General features: G+C 47.2%; 7 protein-coding genes across 7 annotated transcripts; 2 read left to right on the forward strand and 5 right to left on the reverse strand.

Annotated features, from left to right (window-relative positions):
• Positions 1–51: 51 nt before the first annotated feature.
• AGABI2DRAFT_183265 (hypothetical protein) lies at positions 52–5,062 on the forward strand (the record flags this gene model as incomplete). Its single annotated transcript, XM_006458115.1, has 18 exons — positions 52–154; positions 204–770; positions 820–922; positions 973–1,097; positions 1,144–1,277; positions 1,495–1,540; positions 1,589–1,756; positions 1,916–2,070; positions 2,118–2,244; positions 2,304–2,414; positions 2,466–3,591; positions 3,646–3,950; positions 4,015–4,118; positions 4,168–4,267; positions 4,324–4,360; positions 4,418–4,577; positions 4,653–4,670; positions 4,726–5,062. 18 exons carry the CDS (start codon positions 52–54, stop codon positions 4,969–4,971), a joined length of 3,735 nt encoding a protein of 1,244 aa, XP_006458178.1. The 3' UTR covers positions 4,972–5,062.
• Positions 5,048–7,068, reverse strand: AGABI2DRAFT_133983 (hypothetical protein). The gene is made up of 10 exons (XM_006458116.1): positions 7,037–7,068; positions 6,872–6,984; positions 6,749–6,816; positions 6,651–6,693; positions 6,225–6,599; positions 6,029–6,172; positions 5,781–5,975; positions 5,628–5,732; positions 5,403–5,581; positions 5,048–5,350 (listed from the first exon to the last, which is right to left on the reverse strand). The coding sequence occupies exons 1-10, from the start codon at positions 7,040–7,042 to the stop codon at positions 5,229–5,231; spliced, it is 1,350 nt and encodes a 449-aa protein (XP_006458179.1). The 5' UTR covers positions 7,043–7,068; the 3' UTR covers positions 5,048–5,228.
• Positions 7,069–7,094: 26 nt separating this feature from the next.
• AGABI2DRAFT_190536 (hypothetical protein) lies at positions 7,095–7,720 on the reverse strand. Its single transcript, XM_006458117.1, has 3 exons — positions 7,575–7,720; positions 7,377–7,523; positions 7,095–7,324 (listed from the first exon to the last, which is right to left on the reverse strand). The coding sequence occupies exons 1-3, from the start codon at positions 7,646–7,648 to the stop codon at positions 7,147–7,149; spliced, it is 399 nt and encodes a 132-aa protein (XP_006458180.1). The 5' UTR covers positions 7,649–7,720; the 3' UTR covers positions 7,095–7,146.
• Positions 7,721–7,756: 36 nt separating this feature from the next.
• AGABI2DRAFT_199555 (hypothetical protein) lies at positions 7,757–8,117 on the forward strand (the record flags this gene model as incomplete). The annotated part of the gene is made up of 2 exons (XM_006458118.1): positions 7,757–7,940; positions 7,998–8,117. The coding sequence occupies exons 1-2, from the start codon at positions 7,830–7,832 to the stop codon at positions 8,115–8,117; spliced, it is 231 nt and encodes a 76-aa protein (XP_006458181.1). The 5' UTR covers positions 7,757–7,829.
• A 287-nt stretch (positions 8,118–8,404) lies between these two features.
• AGABI2DRAFT_115192 (hypothetical protein) lies at positions 8,405–12,474 on the reverse strand (the record flags this gene model as incomplete). The annotated part of the gene is made up of 14 exons (XM_006458119.1): positions 8,405–9,044; positions 9,097–9,157; positions 9,212–9,347; positions 9,403–9,477; positions 9,524–9,687; positions 9,737–9,825; positions 9,875–9,975; positions 10,029–10,102; positions 10,153–10,398; positions 10,447–10,630; positions 10,683–10,773; positions 10,825–11,369; positions 11,418–12,035; positions 12,112–12,474. 14 exons carry the CDS (start codon positions 12,472–12,474, stop codon positions 8,405–8,407), a joined length of 3,387 nt encoding a protein of 1,128 aa, XP_006458182.1.
• Positions 12,475–12,717: 243 nt separating this feature from the next.
• Positions 12,718–15,455, reverse strand: AGABI2DRAFT_199557 (hypothetical protein; the record flags this gene model as incomplete). The annotated part of the gene is made up of 12 exons (XM_006458120.1): positions 12,718–13,236; positions 13,307–13,526; positions 13,582–13,621; positions 13,672–13,771; positions 13,838–14,150; positions 14,203–14,413; positions 14,466–14,544; positions 14,643–14,793; positions 14,920–15,051; positions 15,108–15,208; positions 15,257–15,290; positions 15,341–15,455. Coding segments are annotated over 12 exons (2,015 nt in total), but the record flags the coding sequence as incomplete, so codon positions are not given.
• Positions 15,456–17,468: 2,013 nt separating this feature from the next.
• On the reverse strand, positions 17,469–20,140 carry hspB (putative heat shock hsp70 protein). The gene is made up of 8 exons (XM_006458121.1): positions 20,048–20,140; positions 19,833–19,982; positions 19,636–19,780; positions 19,170–19,581; positions 18,661–19,111; positions 18,236–18,609; positions 17,947–18,178; positions 17,469–17,893 (listed from the first exon to the last, which is right to left on the reverse strand). Exons 1-8 carry the CDS (start codon positions 20,092–20,094, stop codon positions 17,740–17,742), a joined length of 1,965 nt encoding a protein of 654 aa, XP_006458184.1. The 5' UTR covers positions 20,095–20,140; the 3' UTR covers positions 17,469–17,739.
• Between the last annotated feature and the right edge of the window lie 235 nt (positions 20,141–20,375).

The raw sequence follows: 20,375 nt of genomic DNA on the forward strand, positions 1-20,375 counted from the left end.
AGCGACACCGACTTGGCGTATCCGGCTTTGTTTGGCCGTGTTGCGCACTCCATGGCCTCTGCCTTTCGGACTGCAGAAAAGAGATTCAAGGCCCGAGCACAGCAGCCAGATCTCTCCCGCGTCGTCGATCCAGCTCACGCAGTACAGATACCCGGTGCGCCGCCATTCCATCCCGCCATTCGTTCATCCGTTCATCTGCCCAGGCCTCGTCGTCCTCCCCGCCTTTCTCGACCATGCCCAGCAGCGTCATCTGATCCGATGGGCGCTTGCCGACCACGCTAGACACCCAAACGACACCAACCTCGACACCCACTATCGCATCCCTCCCGAGGGCATATGGCATGCCCATCTCCACTCCCTCTCTCACCCCGATGTCACCCAGCCGATTCTTCCAAAAGCAACTCAAGACACAGCAGCGCCTGCCCCGAATGCAGGACCGCGTCAACTCATCAACAACGTCCCCGCTTCCGTTGATACACTGTCCGTCATCAATGCCACTCCCAAACCACCCGCACCGCCCTCGCCCACCGCCCAGCCCATGCTACCCTCTGCTCTCCTCTACAAGCTGCGTTGGGCTAATATCGGATGGTACTATCACTGGGGCATCAAACAGTACGATTTCTCCAAAGGCAAGGGCCACATAGACCCATACATGCGCGACATATGCAGAGATGCAGTAGAAGCGGTTAACTGGGACCAGGTATTCTCTGGCACGGAGAGCGAGTGGCCAGATGGAAAGGCCGAATGGAAAGACTGGAGAGAGACGTATGGTACGTTTGCTTCTCAACCGGGCCGGTCATTTAAGCTCATCCAGTGCAGAACCAGACGCTGGGATCGTCAACTTTTACCAGGAAAAAGATACTCTCATGGCACACGTCGACCGCTCAGAGGTCTGTGCAACCTCACCCCTCGTCTCAATATCGTACGTCTTTTACAAACTCTCTTGCCGTGCCATAATTGAGATCTTTCCAGACTCGGAAATTCCGCTATATTTCTAATAGGTGGACCCACAAGAGACACAGAGCCCACACCTATTCTTCTACGCTCCGGCGACGTTGTCATTATGTCCGGCCCCATCTGCCGGCGAGCTTACCATGGTGAGTCGCACTTGTTTGCTGACGATGAGATTACCAATTTAACTAGGTGTTCCGCGGATACTGGAGGGGACACTCCCTAATCATTTGTGTCGGGAAGCACTTGCTGGTGTTGAGAGGGAATCCTGGGCGGCATATGAAGACTATATGCGCACAACGAGGATTAATATAAACGTCAGACAAGTCTTTCCGAAAGGCTTTGATGGATTATCTTAGATCTTATCTTATCATAAGCGCAAACAACTGTACAGTTTATCACTTCGCTTCCCACGACCACATTTTCCTCACACCAATCTGTTCACCGAGCTCAAGTCCCGCTTCTCAACGTCAAAATGGAAAACGATCAAGTACGTCCCCACTTTGCTCACCGGAATACTAGATAACTGACCGTGTCGTTCAGGGTGTCCTCGTCGATCTCTATGTTCCGCGCAAATGCGCTGCTACCAGTGCGGTCAACTCTATCTATGGGATAGCTAACGCTGACTGTGTGCCAGACCAACTGATTACCGCAAAAGACCATGCGTCCGTCCAGATCAGCATTGCTGACGTCGATGCCAATGGCCGCGCCCTCCCAACCACAACAACATTTGCATTCTGTGGGCAGATCCGGTCACAAGGCGAGGGCGACGACTCGCTAAACAGACTCGCCACCAAGGCTGGACGTGAGTTGCTTTGTGGACTTATCGAGTCATTGCTGACGTTGGATCAGTGCTGCGCGGCGTATGGTCGTACCAAAAGTAACTAGCTACATTAGTTGTGTATTAGTGTCACGTGCAAAGACATTTCATGTGCGCAGCTGCAGCGAAATCGGTCCTCCTCAGACATTCTCCTCATGGTCGAAATCTCCCGTCCTCATTCTCCACGGTTTACTGAGGAGGACAGATATCGGCTCGTCTATTCAAAGTCCAAAGTCTATGTCAATCCCACCGCTTACGCTCGGGACAACATTCCTGGCTTTGTAGCTCTAGTCAAGAGGGTGTGTGATGCCCGTACGAGTCCCAGCTTGCTCTCATAGAACCGTAGGAAGCACAAAATCCAACCTATCTGCTGGCATGGATCCCAGAGACACTGCTCAATGAAAAGGGAAGCTCCGAGTGGGACAAATTCGTCAAGATCGAGGAAAGTCCTTCCCAAGACAGCGAGGATGATGGTGTCTACTCATTTCTTTGTTCTCTCTATCCTGTTAGTACTGAACACCCGTCTCAACAGATGTCGTTCTCATTGACCTTCCTATTCAACGTCCAGAATCTTATGCCTTTTCTGTACCTCTCACATCCATATACTCTCTCATCGTTCAACCTCCCTCGCTCTCTTCGTGGTGTATGTTTTCTATTCATTAGAGAATTACTTTCTCTCAAAATTGCTATGCAGATGGATCTATTGGTATCAATTTAATCAATGGCGACACTCTTCCTATACTTCACTTTCACGACGACGAATCCCACTCTTTCACTCTCCAGTCACCCACCATCTCTCGCGCTCATGATCCTGCTGCTATCAAGACCTCGCTTAATTCAGGAACAACAACTTATCCTCCACCCCCACCCCCAGATCAAATATCCCATGTTCCAAGACCACCTAATTCCTGGGGCGGCGAAGACCTTTTGTCCCGCTTACGTCAATATGCCCACATACTCCGCTCCACACTCCAGCCCACACTGTTCTTGGTAGATCCGTCGAAAGCCGACAGAGAAACGCATACAACTCAAATCTTTGATGACGATGCTGTGGATGATATACTCGCCCAGTCTTCATTCGCGAATTCCCACTCTCCCGTACCCGCCCACAGAAGACCAAGACCGTTGTCTCAAGCTGCTGGCACGAATCTACATCCATTGCAGAATCCGTCTGTCTTGCATCGGTCCTTGGGATCCGCATCGTCGTATAATACTTCAACTCCTCAGACTCGTATGGCTCTACTACAGAGTTTTTCAAATATCACGAGGGCGACTAGACACGCTGCGCAAAATATTCTTTCACATCCCTTGGCGAAACCTATAGTACCGCACTTGCCGGATCCTGTAAGGAGTCTTGTCAGTGCACCAGGAGAATGGGAGTGGGGAAGCTGGGTTGAAAAAGGTGGCGTTGGAGAGTTCGAAAGTGCAAGAGTTTATCTCGCACGGTGGGCGAGGATCGTCGCAGAGGAAGGTGAACGTGCACGAAGACGTGAAGCTCAGGCATTACCATCGATAGATGCGGACAATGAACAAGAAACATCATCACTGGGAATATTTGAACTCCTCCATACGACGGCGAATCTGCCTACGCCGAAGAGCTCGAGGAGCCCTGAGAGTCCTGTTACTGAAAGAGAATGGGCGGCATGGTTTGATGCGCAGGGGAGACCTGTGGTCTGCGTAGAAGAGTTCAAGAGGGAGATATTTAGGAGAGGCATTAGTGGGGGGAAAGATTTGAGGAAGAAGGTATGGCCATTTTTGCTTGGCGTTTTCAACTGGAATTCGACTGCGGCGGAGAGAGCGACTTTTTGGCGGGAACAAAGGTATGCCAAGCTGATGCTAACATTCTAAAATGCATATCTCACCGAGTTTGCTAGACAGCAGTATCAAAAAATCAAGAGCGAGTGGTGGGAGGTACCAGACGTATTTGATAGACAAGACGTGATCGAGGAACGACACCGGATTGACGTGGATTGTAGACGAACAGACAGGAACCAACCTCTTTTCGCTATACCCCCACCAACACCGGATGTTGACGCCAGCGCAAAATCAAAGAATCGCCGGCCGCATCCGACAGTCTCTCTACAATCAGATGAATACGGTGCTCAGTCACCGAGCAATGAACATATAGAACGTCTATCGAACATATTATTGACATATAATTTTTATGAAAAAGAATTGGGTACGTTTGTGAGCTCGTTCTATATCTTGAATTTGCCTGACCGCATGAGGCTTTTTTTTCGAAGGTTATGTGCAGGGCATGTCAGACCTTTGTGCACCGATCTATGTGGTAATGGATGCAGATGAGGAAATGACATTTTGGTGTTTTGTGTATTTTATGGAACGAATGGTACGATCGTGGACTTGTTAAACCAACAGCAGGCTGATCTTGGTTGTAGAAAAAGAATTTTTTGCGCGATCAGAGTGGAATGAAGCAACAGCTTTCGACATTACAACAACTGATAGAGGTCATGGATCCGGAACTCTTCCGACATCTGGGTAGGTCGCATCTCTACCTTTCAAATATGCTTTATCACCTTATCAATATTCTCTAGATAAGACAGACGGTTTGAATCTCTTTTTCTGCTTCCGGTATGTCCAATTGACTCTTTCTTCTGTATATGTTGAATGGCTGACATTATCTTGAAGATGGGTTCTAATCGCCTTCAAACGCGAATTCCCATTTGATGACGTGCTACGGTTATGGGAAGTGCTGTGGACGGATTACTACAGCACACAGTTTGTGCTTTTTGTTGCGCTTGCTGTATTGGAATCCCATAGAGATGTGATTCTTCGGTACCTTGTCGAGGTATGTTTCCATCCTGACTTTTTCTTTTCTTTTTCATTGCTAATCACGGCTTATCACATTATTACTATCCTCAAGTTTGACGAGATCCTAAAGGTGTGTCACCCTATTTTTCGAGTCGAATCATCAGGCTAAAATTCAGATGTGATAGTACTGCAACGAACTTAGCATGACTATTGAGCTCGACACGACCCTTGCCCAAGCTGAAGTATTGTTCTTATCCTTCGCGCAACTGGTAGCCGATATAGATCGAAGAAAGGCTGAGGAAGTTGGATCAACAAGAACCAGTTATATGCGAAATAGATCAACAGGGACTAACGATCAAACTAAGCATGCAAATTTGGGTATGTTGAAGCTCTCGGACGAGTTGAGGGAGTTGTTGGTTAGTGGAGCATGATGCAACTCATGTTTTTTGTGGGAACATTGTAGTTTTAGCTTGAGCGCCTTTACTTATGTTAATAGACTAAAGAATTGTAGCACCAACGTACAATTGACAGATGTTATGTGCCAGAACGGAGTCGTGACATTGAAAAAAGGTCTAGGTCGGCAGAACCACAAAACTAGGCTTCTAACATATACAAGCTACAACATCTACGTAGGGAATACATTGGTAATAATCCTTTTTATTTATTTTTTGAATACTCGAACGTGAGCTCAGTCTGTTTGATTTTCTTTTTGCGCCTTAGCTCCGTCGCGGCTAGCCTTGAGTTTGGCTGCCCGGGACCGCTCACTAGCTGAACGGATAGCCCAAGTGAATTCATACGTCCTTACCGCATCTACACCATGTGTTAGCCTGCTTAGCCATGTGATTTGGTGGCTCGCACCCACCTTCATACGAGCTAAGGATTTGAGCAGCTTCAGGGTCCTCTTCAATATCCTCGATTACATCAATGAGATGAGAAACTTCGGAGAAGAACGGATCGTCATCTGGGAAAGAATATGCACGTTCACGATCATCATCGGGAGTTCGAACGTAGAGGACTGGTTGGACGTAAGGGTTGACAAGTCTATCCGAAGTTAGCAAGTACACGCAGGGAGCTTTGACGGGCATACTTCAGAAGATATCCGTCAGCGTAGACTTCGAATTCACAACTGTAGTCTGTCCCTTGAAGAGAGGCAACGTGTGTAAAACTTCCAACAGCTCCACTGTCGTATTTCCTACATGGGAGGGTAAATCAATATCCAATCACCGCATATTCAACTTACCAGGTTGCTACAGTGGCACGCGGTACCCTATTTTCCGGGGCTATCTTGCTCTCATCAATACGCATTTGCGACAACTGGCCAGCATTTTCATCCCACTCGAGTGAATGAGCATGGACGCTCTCAAGGTCGACTTCACCACCGAAATAACGCGAAAGATCGCAAAAGTGGGTGCCTTGTTCAATTATAGGGCCCCCGCTTGATGTAAAGTTAAATTTAGAGATAATCAACCCCAAAAACAGAACGAAAACCTTTTCGATTTGTCCCACCAATCTGCCTTAGCAATAGCCTCATATGCAGCGGCATAACGGGCAATAGTGGACATTACAGTCAAGTTGTTCTCCTCAATGACTTGTTTCATGAGTTGAACAGCCTTGAGGTAACGCAGCATGTACCTGATTCTTTGTATAAGCTTTCCCAAAAAAAAAAGGTAGTAAAATCACATACCCGACAGAACAAATGGTCTTGGTGTCCGTGATCATCTTTGCGATCACATATCCATCCTGGGCATGTTCGTACGACCCCGTGGCAATCGGTTTCTCGACGAACATGGCAACACCAGGGAAATGTTTCAGGATCTGCATTTCAACGTCTCTACCTGGTTGCAAAGACCCCCGGAACATAGGGGGAGATCCAATGATGATGGCACGCGGCCTCTCTTTTGGGGTCATATTTTTCACAAAGTCATCAAGGGTCTTGTAGACGCGCGTATCCTGATAGGCCGATACGACAAATGAATCGCACTTTTTCTGGAGAACCGCGGTAGCACGGTCGATAGCAGGGTCAATGAGTGCTACGACTTTGAGGCGGCGGCCGAGTTTGCTGGGTACACTTTGAGAAAGTGCATATATGCAGAGCCTAGAATTCACTTACTGCTCCAAACGAAAGGAGTGATTCCATGGACCTTCGTCAGAACCTGTTGTATGACATGAGAACAAACAGAAAGCACATAAAGCGGCGATATGCAGGACCAAACATAATATTGCCTGCGCCTATGAAAACGACATTAAAGTCGTCGCCGCCCCCGATATGGGTAACTCTATGGCAAGTAGGAGGTTAAGACAATGCATTGCGAAACAATGGCTTGGACTGACTTATCCATGGGAACTAGCCGCGTAGGGTCGATCGAGGAGCGACGCGATGAGATCCCCGAGCCACGTCGCCCGGACATGCGACGAACAGCGGCAGTAGCGGAAGTTCTGCGGCTCTGAATTGGGCGTGGAGACAGCACGAGGAGGGGGATTGGGAGGGACACATACCTGCATGGTGAGTTGGGAGTGGGGGTTTGGAGATGAGAAGGACATAAGCTCAGGAGCGTTTTAGGGCAGGAAATAAGTAGATTCAAGGAAGGCGTAATATCACGTGTCGACTACGACGGGCTATCTTCGTTGCTATCTTCGTTCCCCTCCTCCTTTTGAGCCTGCAGCCTAGCTCGTTTCTCCTCAGCTGCCTTCAGGCGGTCACTCATGGCCTTCAGTTCGAGTTGCAACTTATCATTCTCTTCCTTGAGTTTCAATATATTCGATCGGCGTTTCTCGATCTTTTCACTATTCACAGAATTAGTCCAGTCGCGAAAAGGAGGATAAACCGTTCACTTGCTCAGCCGAGTTTGAGCCCATTGAGCTCATGATCGTTGAAAAATCGACACTCAAGTCTGAGCTGGGTATGGTCGATGACAAAATGGGTGACGCGTTCTGCTGCTCTTCTTCCTGTCTGATGGTTGGAGTATCTTTCTGAGATACAGCACTGCAAATTTTTGAAAGTTAGGTTGGGTCTCTGGAAACGCAAACAACGAACCCAGCATTCTGGTGGTGATCTGAGTGGCGTGACGCACTCTGACTTGAGTCTACTTTCCTACTATCCAACTCCATATGCTATATTTTCTGCTGCGGTCGGGGCTGATGTTGGTGCGGTGGTTAGACCGTGGAGAGGAGGTGCATGACCAGTGCCAATTAGCTCACTCTTTCTCCACGGTATCCACCACATCAGATCACTATTGATCGAACTCCCAGGCTTGCTGTCCCTCTGGGCCTGAGCTTGTCTTTTTCACCTATGGCCACACTTGGCAGTGGCAACATCATCATCACATTCACCATCCTCTTTTGTATCATTGCAAGTTACGCTGTGTTTTTCAGCGCTTTTCTGCCAGCCTCGGACTCACCCGTATGTACCTCATACCCAAGCTTCAACCCCATCTTGTCCCTGATCTTCATCGTGTAGCTTCTACGGACACTAGCTGAAGATACTCACTACAAATACTTTGCTATCCTAATAATTCCTACCACTTCCTACTTTGTTATAGCCAATTGGGTGGGCTGGCAATACTATAGTAATTCGTAGTGGTTTGTTCAGTACTTGACTAGAGTAAACCGAAAAGACTGTTTTCTATCCCCACACTCCTTCAAACTCATTCCCGCACTAAGTCGTGCCACTACTTTTCATGCGTTGCGCATCATGTCCTACTACGTGTTCTCTTCGGAATGTCGCTTGTTACATAAATAGCATAATAATGAGACGTAAACATACGTATCGTGAAATCACAACAATCTATGAGTGCATCCTCAAAGAACGGATAAAGCGATTTGCTCAAGTCCAAACTGAGAACACATAACCTCTAGGGCGAGCTATCACGGTGATGCGGGAGGTGACACTGTCAAATGTGAAGCGGTTGACGGGGAGGGTTCTCTTTCTCGCCTCCCAATCCTTAGCTGATTCCATGGGATCCTACGGGTGACTACATCATCAGAGGCCGTTGACCGTCCTCTGCGAGAAGGCGGCGTGCTCTCTGCATTGACAGATGTAAAGAACGAAGGTCCCTCAGCGCTCCGGTTCTCTGACTCGTTTGGGTTTGCTTTCCGGTGATTTCTCGCATTAAGAAATTGATATCTACGTGGCCGGGGCGGACTCAGATCCGATTCCTGAATCACATTAGTCCGCAGAAGACTGACGATTCCAGTCCCTTGCCCCAACCCGAATGGAGACCGCGGGAGACGAGATAATCGGGGACGCGAGCCGTCTGAGCCCGGTGTATTTTTGTCAACTTCGCTGCCGCCCACAATGGTTGCTTCGGTTAATGACAACTTGGCACCCCCGGGAGACGGGAGATATGATATTCCTGGCCGAGTCGGACAAGACTTGGCAGCTAACGTTGCCGTTGGCGCATGCGAGACGGATGGTGGAGCAGATGAGGACGGAAAGCTCGTGGTGGTGGGTGCTTGTCCCAATCCTGTTCGCCCACTGGCGGGCAGTCGAAGGTACCGTGCGCGTCTACTTATGCATTAATACTTAAAACTTGCTTAAAATAAATACAGCTGCTTACGCCATTGCTTTCATCACTAACTTTGCTCTATATGCTTCGAGCCATTGTTTGAACACCCGAGCTTAGGATAGAATTAGAAAATTAGATTCTCCGTGATTGATTGAAGGAGGCGTACATAGAATCAAATTATCATGCTTCTCCCGGACTCTCCTGGCCTTCTGAGCAATAGGAAGAGCATCCCTCCACTTCAGGTAGAACTTCTTTTTGGTGTGTCGAGCACTGAATTTGACAGCAACGATCGCGGGCCTCGTCTATGATTGCGCGTTATTTTCAGCCAGAAAACCATTGGTGAGATTCTTCACTTACTTTGGCCTTTGTGTGCCAGACGCTAAAAGCCTGGTACATTAAATTTTGTTGACTGCGCATCAGCATCTCGATTTCCTATTGCCAATAAGTATGGTACAACTTGGTCGAAGAAGATCCTCACCAATGGTCGAAGGCGTCTCTCCAAAAAACTAGAATTCCATCTTTCCCAAGCCTTCTGCGTCATCATCAATTTCATCTCATCTTCTTTACTTTGAAGGATGTATCGCCGGTGTTGTGTTACGCGGGTGTTAGCCAGCCAACGATGGAAATGTCGACTCAGTGTATCTGTGGCATACTATCAATTCCGCGTAATAAGAATCCACTTTCCGCTTACCTTCGCGTTTCAGAGCAAGATGATCATCCAGAAGCTTTATGTTTTCTTGATGCCGGGTATGAGCAAGTTTGAACCGAATCCAAGCATCACTGAATGATCATTAAGAGGAGCCGTGAAAAGGTAATTTAATGAGCCTACCTTTCCACTTTCATACTGTATGCCTCGATTGCATGCAGCTCGCGTTCTCGCATAAAAATCACTCTTTCTGTCCAGTGGGCTAAAACCCCTTGTCCAAGTCGCTAAAAGCATATTCAAACAAACTGCGTAGTTGGATCACGATCATGAACCTTACTTGGTTGACCCGCTCTTGAACAAGTAGTTCCGTTTGTCGACAGCGACGTCTTTGTCGTGTTGACAAGAGCCATCCTGTACTAAGTTCAATATTCTTCGCCATACGATCAGGGAAAATGACGTACGATACAGAACCCGGGCAGCTTGGCGGTCGTGAAGTTTCCTGACAAGTTTTTGTCGTTTTCTCTCTTCTAGACCTTCCCGAAAGCGTGAAACCCAAGCGGTCCATGATTTCCCACATATGCGGTTATCATAAAAAATAATAGCTCCCTCATATGTACTCCGGTGCGATTGGTAGACTGCTTTCCAACGAGAAGCGCTCGCAGATACCACTCGCAGACCAGTGCGGTTGTAGAAATCGATAGCGGACCCTATGCAAGATTAAAAATCAATGAAGCATGCGGAAACTTTGGACACACCGTTCCGTTTCATATTCTGTATCATGCACCGCTTCCAAATTAGCCATGACTGATACATAATTTTCTTGTCCCGTTGGCGATCAACTTCCCGGCTACGGACATGTGCAAGCCAGACTTCAAGCACAGCACAAGCAAAGATTTTGTCTTGTCTTGCAGCATGTTTATCCGCCCTTACCACAAGAGCCTGTCATGACGTTTATGAGACGAATAACATGGGAGAATAAGATGCGGCTTACTTGCACATTCTGCAAAGCATTTCGCCATTTTATGGTAGTCCCTTTCTGTAGGCTACGAACTCTAAAAAATGTCGCTCTGCGGTAGTCATAGCTTCAAGTCATGATTAGACAGACTTCCTGTATAGCGCTTGAAACAACATACGTGTGCTTCTTCCAAGTCATCCAAGTATTCCACATAATCCGCGCATGCGCTCGGTCAACCACACCTTTCTCTATGCTAGATATCCTCGTGGCGGCACGCCAGGTTTCCCAAACTCGGAGGAGCAACCGCTGATCCCTCAAAATAACCAGCTGCTCAGCCTTTCCCTCAATCATATCCATTTTACGGAATGATTCCTTCCATTTCAAGAAAGCCAGCAGAAGAACTCTCTGGTTATATTGCTCGCCCGCAGAGCGAATTTGATGTTTTTGATGCCACAACATCCAAGTATCTACGAGGATGCGCAAGTTGTGCCGGTCTTTGATTATTTTCATCTTGTTGCGCATATCATGGCGCCACTTGACTTGTTGTTTCTCCCTGGATCGCTTTTTCCATTGTTCAAAAAACGCCCAAAGCCGCCGTTCATCATCCAACACAAGGGCACGTTTGTTTTTTGCATCTTGAAAGGCGTACGCGTTCTTCCAATGATGGAACGCCAAACGAAGAAGAAAAGCATGTCGAGCTTCGTCAATCTGATCCTGCGATGTCTAGGTGAAATAGTTAGCATATACCTTTCGGGGTAACAAGATACATACCACAATCCATTGGTAGCTCTTTGTCCAAACATGCCAGCATCTTTCAAGCATCTTTCCTTCCCTGAGTCTGTCGGCCTCTGCTTCAAGTTGCTGTACTCGTATTTTGTTCCAGGCATCGTCTTCATCCGTTTCAGGCTGTCCTCTGGATTGCATTACACCCAAGCGAGCACCGGAAAATCGATTATTTCTTGCAGGCGTTTGGGGAAGTCCCAAAGTTCTGGTTGCACCCGAAACATTTGAACGAAATTCTCGATGGTATCGCCGTGAAGCTTTATCATGGACATCTGCCATAGAAGGAGCTATAGTCTCTGCCTCCGACACTGATGTATCGTCAGGAGGCAATATGCGGCGTATAGGAGTGGAAGAATCTCGCGTAGAAGGCACAATAGGTACTCCAGCCGCTAAGTTTCGTTTCTGAGATGGTTTGGGGAGTACTTGGTGTTTCCGCACAGAGAGGCTAGGTGTCTTGTGGTAGTGGGGCACCTTAGTGAGTGCATTGTCATCACCTGTGTCTGAAGGAATAGTTTCCGCGTCAATGTCCTGCAATCGCAATGGGGGAAAGCGAATGTCATGCGTGATAGTGTTTGAACGCGGTTTGACGCGTAAAGACACGGTTTCCTGGTCATCGTCTAAGTATGTGTCTGCCTGCCTCCCTTTGGTAACAGGATACAGATTCATCTGATTTAGCGCGCACCTGGATCTGCTGAGTCTTCACTGCTTCCCACTTTTCACCCCAGTTTTTGCCCTTCATGGTACCTATCTTCAGTAGCTTGCCATAATAGCGAATCTCGCCCGTATCCATGCCTCGCTCTTTCAGAACATTGTTGTAAGCTTTGAAGACAACGGGAAATGTGGTCGCCATTGGCCCAGCATGTTGAATAACGGATTCAATGAAATCAAGATCATCCTGCGCGAGATTCCTAAGTTCCGGGACAACAACGGTGGAATTTGAAATGATCGAGCGAGTGTCAGCAATCGAGGGTGGTACTGAAGAAGTCTTCGACTTTCGATTTGATCGCAGGGGAGGGGATGCTCGGGTTGGCTGGAAAGTATTCATTGAAAAAAGTTCATGAAGAGTTATAATACAATTGAGAAAGAAGGAGGTTGGGGAAGAAGCTTGCGAGCAGCGGCCATGCGCCCTGCATCACGCGTTTGTAACGCCTATTTTTGGTTACGCCTTCAGACCAAAACGACAAGAGTTCTATATACTTCATACTAAACTGTACATACATGGGTATCCTACGGAGTCCGATCCTTTAAATAAAAGACAATACAATTCCAACCAACTGACAAAATAAGTTTACAAAGACTGCAGATCCTGTGTATCAGGCATCCATGGTAATTGGGGAGCTATCAAAGACTGTATGTCTGCGTCCATAGACCCGGTGGACGAAAAGGGAGAGGGAAAATTCTGGGACACAGTCCGCACGAAGTGATTGAGACTGAAGTCCATCTCAGCTTCACCACTTTGCTGGAAAATTAATCCATTTGAATAATCTGGAATGAAAGATAGGCTCGTAGCATCGACGGAACCGGTATCTGGCCAAAATGTGATGGGCGGTCGGGTAGCAGTATTGTCCAAACTATGTTGATACGAAGATGGAAAATTGGGGTCAGAGGCTTTGGAACTTGATGGGGATCTCCTGGCAATATGTCGCTCCAAAAGGGACGAGAGGAATTTTGAATACAGAGCTGGTGTGTGTCTCCCATCCAAGGCGACTTCTCGTGAGCTCAGAATTTCAATCAGCCGAGGCACAATAAAAAGGATCTCTCGCTGTTGTTTTTCATCTAGAAGCGGGAGGAGTGTACGACGCAATAACTGGAGAAGAAATAAGTCAGTAAGGGCTAAGATGATAGCAGCAGAAAGCGACACGAAACATGTCACCTACATTTGTCAAAAAGGCTGCGGCATAGGCTACATAAAGGAAATTCGCCTCCATGGCATAACGTAGATAACCAGTTGGGTATAAGCGTTCTACCATGATAGAAATAACCATCTTCGCGGCATCAAAAGCCTTTATGAATACGTCGGATTGACGCGATAAACCGCGCTTGAGCCCGTGTTGGAATGCAGCAGCTAGTACCACCAGACGGAGGTATGCAGTGATCCTAAATGAGAGTGAGCCGACGTACAAAAAAAAGGAGGGCCTATCTAGTCACATACATCTGTGTAGTATTTGACCGATAATTACAGATGGGCAGGGCTGTGAAAAGCAGTGACCATCAAAATAAAGCGTATCAAGAAAACGCATACGGTTATGTGTGTATTCCTCTTTGTAAGCAGCAACCCAGGTATCAAGCTCCTGCGTCAGTCTTTGTTCCGTTTGTAGGCTAGTAGCAATGATGTCAAAAGTCTAGACCGCCCGATGAAGGTTTAATGAAAAATAGTCATGTTACGAGGTTGCAAGATGGCATCTTACCTCAGGTGAATTTCCCTTGTCGAATGAATTCAAAAGATTCCGCCATTGAGCCATTATCGTCAGAATTTGGACATATGCACACAGATGCACATCGAATGCGCTGTTCATCGATGAAGAGCGGTACCAGATTTGCGAAGTCCGAGCCAGATAGTCGTCAAGTCTGACCATAGGCATTTTGCCAAATTGAATGGCGTGTGAACCATCCACGCAATAGCAATTGAGCCACGTCCTGACTCTATTCAGGCTTTGCTTTTCTTGTCTCTTGTCGGACATTCCGAGCGGAGGTTGATTCAAACCGAGCTCCATGGCCATTCTTGTGGGTCAAATGTCAGTGATGCACAGCAATCTGATGCTCTAGATTTTACCGTATAGCAACACCCATCAACAACCAACTTCTATCTTCAGCCCATCTCCTTCGGGGAGTTGGATATACAGCCATTATCAGATACGCCTGACAAACGTCTATACTTTGACTTCCATCCACGAGCATCTGTCCAGCAATATCCCTGGCAAAATCCATGGCCAGTGGGTAAATATCGCGCCGTGCAACATAATATCGTGACGCAACAGCACACACTTCGCGAAAATGAGTTCGGTTGATGATCGGATAGGGAACCAATGCACATACTAACGGTAAAAAGGAAAGGACAGGACCAAATGAGGTTCTCTGCGGTATGCAATTCGGAATCCAGAAGAGAAAAGAATGGCTATAGAAAACGTCAAGGCGGCGATTTGGATTGTCCATAAACAACGTACGTTTATTCGTTCAAAGTACCTAAGGCAAGGAAGATCAGATAGGATAGACATGCATGATAGAATAAACGTACAATGAGAAAAGGTCTTGGATCTCCTCGGGATATAACGAGCAATACTTAATAATGAGCGGAGGCGACGCATTGCGTGGCGCTGACGTGCAGTTAGAATGAGCTAGCTCGAGTGCTGGACGGGAAATACCCCTGAAAAACGACATGACCGCAGATTCAGGACTTTTGCCTTTATAGTCCCATTTGAGTGTCTGAGTCCCAACCTGTTGACCTTGTTCTATTGAAAATAAGTTGGAGAAAGCTTTGAGCGCACCAAACATACCAGGATTGTGTGCCTTCTCTACCCAGAGACGAATTTTTTGTTCTGTTCTTAGCTGGTCGAACTGTCGCAGCAGGTTTTGAATCTGAATATCCTTTTCATGTGCCTTTTCCTGTAGCTGTTCGTGTGTACTGCAATACCGATGATGATCAATCAAATAGTTAAATGAGAACTCGAGTGTACTTACTCTGCTGGTTTGCGTTTCTTGCGCTCCCGCGGCGTACATGGTAGGTCCTTGGCTTGACACCGCCTACATTTCCGTTCTCCAGGAACAAATTCGCACCGTACCTGGTAGATGATCAACACACCGGCCCACTTGGAGGCGCGAAAGCTCACTTTGACTGACTTACAGTCAACACAAGCACCAGACCTTGGTCCCAGGTTCAGTGATTAACGAAGAGGACACGGTACAACACTTACGGCCTATTCACGGAACGTATATCCTTCACGTCTGATTCCTGGATATAATCATCAAATGGAATGCCATCGCTATCGTCTCCGCCAAAACGAAAAAGCCTCTGGTCTGTTGACATAGTTGGCCGGAACAAGAGATATAGGGGGAGGGGAAGACTACGTCGCTTAGAATTTATGGATCGATTCTTGAACAAGGAGCCTGAGTACAGCGATGCCGATAGGAAGGCTGAAACAATCGCCGAACAGGACGGTTTCTGACAGTTCACGAAATGCCGAGAGATCGACATCTCGTTCTGGTGGACTCTTTCGTGCCCAATTGCCGAAAATAGCTCTGTGAGACCGCATAGATCTGATGAGAGACCTAGATTCGCCCGTGCCCGAGCAGGCGCGGAATAAGTCCCCTATCACAGTTGTAGAATGTTTGTCATGTTTTTGATAGTGTAAATCCCGGAACTTCGTTACAACCTGGAACTGCGTTCGAAGGTAAATGAGAGATGAATCGTAGGAGTCGGAAGAGGGCCCTGGTACGCCGGTTCAAAGTTTAATATGACGATTTGCTTAATGGGGAGGCCGTTCCTTCACGTGCTGATCGCATAACTTTGCCACAGGTGCAGTCTCCTGGACTCATTACACACCTTTGATGCTTCTTGCTTCTGTTCGCATGCTCTTCTGGCCTTACGGTTCCTGTCACCCTTTGTCATTCGCAGGTCTCATCACTCCATTCTCGGACTTCTTCTCTCAACCACCGCTCCTTCTGAGCCCGAGCCGACTTAATTTACTCGACGGTTCAGATGATTAATACTTCTTATCATCCGCTTCCCAAATAGCATCATTCTTACTGAGTGTTTTTTAAACATGACCTGTGCAACAAGTCTGGTTTCTTCGTTCTGTATTAGCCATTTGTACTATCCCCACTCCTTTATCAGGGATATTGTGTCATCACTGGTACGTATCTGTATCAAGTTGGTCCCCGGATCAAGGGCTCACAATCGTCACTGGTCATTGTAATACCGGCAAAAGTTTGTGATAGATATCCGAACTGGACATTCTCTTTGTATGTTGTAATCCTTTCATTACGTTGGACGTAGCCTCGTAAAACTCCGTAAGCATACACAATCCAAGAGTCGGAAATGTTAACCATCGGTTTAGCCTGTTCGAATCTCGTCATATCAGAACACTCCTGAAGCCGATTTCGAGCATCTCATGGTATACTCATGATATAATAGGGGCACAAACCTCAAAACGGTTACAACATATTGACGGAATTTATATGCTGTCCTACATACTGATAGACTCCAACGGTCATTTTCAGTAATTCCTTTAAGTCGTACCTTGTTGTCATATCAATAATTAAGCACCTTACACCCATGGGGTTGGCGTCCTTAAAACAATCTCGAGCTCTTTGATCCAGCCAGGATCCAGCACTCGTCGCGAACCAACGCATTCGCAAACACTATCTGATGCGTGAAAAATAGCCGTTTCCAGTTTTACATACTTCCCTAGACAGTGTATATATGTCTTTTACGAAGGTAACGATGTGCAAATCATTTGATAGACGAGCGTTTGAGATTATTCTCCGAATCTGGGTATTAGCCTGAAGGTTCGATACACATGGTTCCCATCGATCATGCAAATTCTAGCACAGCATAGGGCGGGCGCATGCGGGTACAAATGTTCTGTTGTCAATTCATGAAGTACTGTGGTGCTCAAGTGATGCTGCTGACCGTGATACCCGTTACTAGCACTTGTCCCCAGAAGTTCTCTCGCAATACCAATGTCATGGTTCAATTAATTGAATGAACATATCCCCTTTCATATAGTTGTTGATGCTCGTATAAGCACCACATCTGTCGCGCTATCCCTAGTAACATTCAGTAAATCTTCGGGGAGGGCACAATGTGGCTTTGCATAAGCCTGAAGGTTCTCACTTTGACTGCGAAAATATTAGACGAACCATCAGCAAATTATCCAAACGGCCATTCACTAAAGGGAACAAAATACCAATGACTAAAGGGTTTGCGATTATTCATCCGGCGGCTAGGGAGCAACTTGTAGGTAAACGTACGCTTGTGTCCGCGAGCGACAAGCATGGGATTCAGGGAAGCAAGTCGGTCAGAAACATCCCCCAGTTGTGGATCCGAATGTTAGCTAATTTTAGCATTTTTTTTTTAATGTAGCGAGTCGCAGGGACAGACGAAACCTTACACTCTGTCTCTAAAAGTACGTAAGTTCCTGTCAATCTGTGTGTGGACTTGTGAACTCATGCGATCCAGATGAAATAAACGAGAAAAGTAAATTAAATCTAATTGTATTATAGTACAATGTTGACATTTTTCGCAGCAAGGCAAGAAGTCCTAAGTTGTGACGTGACATGCAGATGATAGAAAAAACAACCAGCGAAGCTTTTAGTCGACCTCCTCCACACTGGGGCCCTCCTCGCCGCCGGCGCCAGGGAAGCCACCGGGCGCACCGCCGGGAGCACCGCCAGGAGCACCACCAGCACCAGGGAAACCACCAGGAGCACCACCAGCTGCGCTGTAGAGTTTCTGCATGATAGGGCTGGAAGACAACTGTCAGCTTTCATCTCCAAACTATTTATAAGAAAAACATACTTAGCGATGGCCTCAAGTTCCTTCTGTTTGTCGTCGTATTCCTCCTTGGAAGCCTCTTGAGAATTGTCGAGCCAAGAAATGGTCTCATTGATAGCGGTCTCAAGCTTGCTCTTGTCAGCGGCATCAAACTTGTCGGCGAGCTTTTCGTCGGTAATCGAGTTACGGAGGTTGTATGCGTATGACTCAAGCCCGTTCTTGGACTGAATGCGTGAAGCAGCGGCCTCATCCTCGGCTATACAGAAAGAAAAGTCAGCTTGAGATAAATTTTCTTTTAACTCGTGTTTCTCACCCTTGTATTTCTCGGCTTCATCAACCATGCGTTCAATTTCCTCCTTGGAAAGTCGACCCTTGTCATTGGTGATAGTGATACGGTTAGACTTGCCGGTAGTCTTGTCCGACGCAGATACGTTCAGAATACCGTTGGCATCGATATCGAATGTGACCTCGATCTGAGGAACACCACGAGGAGCAGGAGGAATGCCAGAAAGCTCGAATTTTCCGAGGAGGTTGTTGTCCTTGGTACGAGCACGCTCACCCTCGTACACTTGAATAAGGACACCAGGTTGGTTGTCTGAATAAGTCGAGAAGATCTCCGACTTCTTCGTAGGAACGGTGGTGTTACGCTTAATGAGGGCCGTCATGACACCGCCAGCGGTCTCAATGCTGCAATACACAGTCAGCACTTATGATCAAGATTGTACAGTGAATACCCACCCAAGGGATAGAGGAGCGACATCAAGCAGGAGGAGGTCTTGAGTCTTTTCAGAGGTGTCTCCAGAAAGGATGGCAGCCTGAACGGCGGCACCATAGGCAACGGCCTCATCAGGATTGATGCTCTTGTTGGGTTCCTTTCCGTTGAAGAAGTCCGAGACGAGTTTGACGATACGGGGAATACGCGTGGAGCCACCAACGAGCACAATGTCGTGCACGTTAGACTTGTCGATCTTTGAGTCACGGAGGACCTTCTCGACGGGCTCTAGAGTGCCACGGAAAAGATCCTGGCAGAGTTCCTCGAAACGGGCACGAGTAAGAGAAGTGTAGAAGTCAATACCCTCGAAAAGGGAATCGATTTCGATCGAAGTCTGAGCGGCCGAGGAGAGGGTGCGTTTGGCACGCTCACAAGCGGTACGGAGACGACGAACGGCACGCTGATTGCCAGACAAATCTAATCCAGGTATCAATGAGCTGATCTCCATCCAAAAATAAGATATGCTGATACACACCCTTTTTGTTTTTGCGCTTGAATTCCTGAATGAAATGAGTCACAAGGCGGTTATCAAAGTCTTCACCACCAAGATGGGTGTCACCGGCAGTGGCCTTGACCTCGAAGATTCCCTCCTCGATAGTAAGGAGAGAAACGTCGAAAGTGCCTCCACCAAGATCGAAGATGAGGACATTACGCTCGCCAGATACCTTCTTGTCAAGACCATAGGCGATTGCAGCAGCTGTGGGCTCGTTGATGATACGGAGGACGTTCATACCGGAGATAACACCGGCATCCTTTGTGGCCTGACGTTGGGAATCGTTGAAATATGCCGGGACAGTAACGACAGCATTGTTGACGGTGGTACCGAGATAAGCCTCGGCAGTCTCTTTCATCTTTGACAAGACCATGGAGGAGATTTCCTCGGGAGACTACAAGTTGCATTATCAGCATTGAACAAGAAGAAAAGACGAGTTGAAGCTTACAAATTCTTTTTTCTCGCCACGGTACTCGACACGGATATAAGGTTTACCGGTCCTGCTGAAGACTTCAAAGGGGAAGTGCTTCATATCAGATTGCACTTCCTGGTCATCGAATTTACGACCGATAAGTCGCTTTGCGTCGAAGACACTGAGACGATAGGTGAAGCAATCGACATGATACGGCCATGATCAAAACTTACGTATTGTGAGGGTTCATCGCGACCTGGTTCTTCGCGGCGTCACCAATGAGACGCTCATTGTCGGAGAAGGAGACGTATGATGGAGTGGTACGGTTACCCTGATCGTTGGCGATAATTTCTACTCGGTCGTTTTGCCAGACACCGACACACCTGTTTTGTGAAAAAGTGTCATCAGTATACGCAATAAAGTTGCAAAACAGTAGAAGAGGACACACGAGTAAGTTGTACCAAGATCGATACCGATAGCTTTTGAGGAAGACATCGTCGAATTTTTGGTTGTGGAGAGGAGGAGGTACTAGAGAGTAATAAGTAAAGGTCTAAAGAGGGATCAAAGTTGGAGATCATCTTTATATTGTGTCTGAGGAATGACCCAGAATCTTTGCGAACTCTCTGGAATCTTTATTATTGTCACGTGATGTGGCTCATGCGTCATAAGCCACTCACCGCACGGCACGAACGATTTCCGGATATATACAGTATCATAAATTGCCACCCACCAAACACGACAATCAGCAGAAAGAATTTCCCCTAACGACAAAAATC

The sequence above is a fragment of the Agaricus bisporus genome (assembly GCF_000300575.1).
Source record: "Agaricus bisporus var. bisporus H97 unplaced genomic scaffold AGABI2scaffold_2, whole genome shotgun sequence".
NCBI classification, from domain to species: Eukaryota; Fungi; Basidiomycota; class Agaricomycetes; order Agaricales; family Agaricaceae; genus Agaricus; species Agaricus bisporus.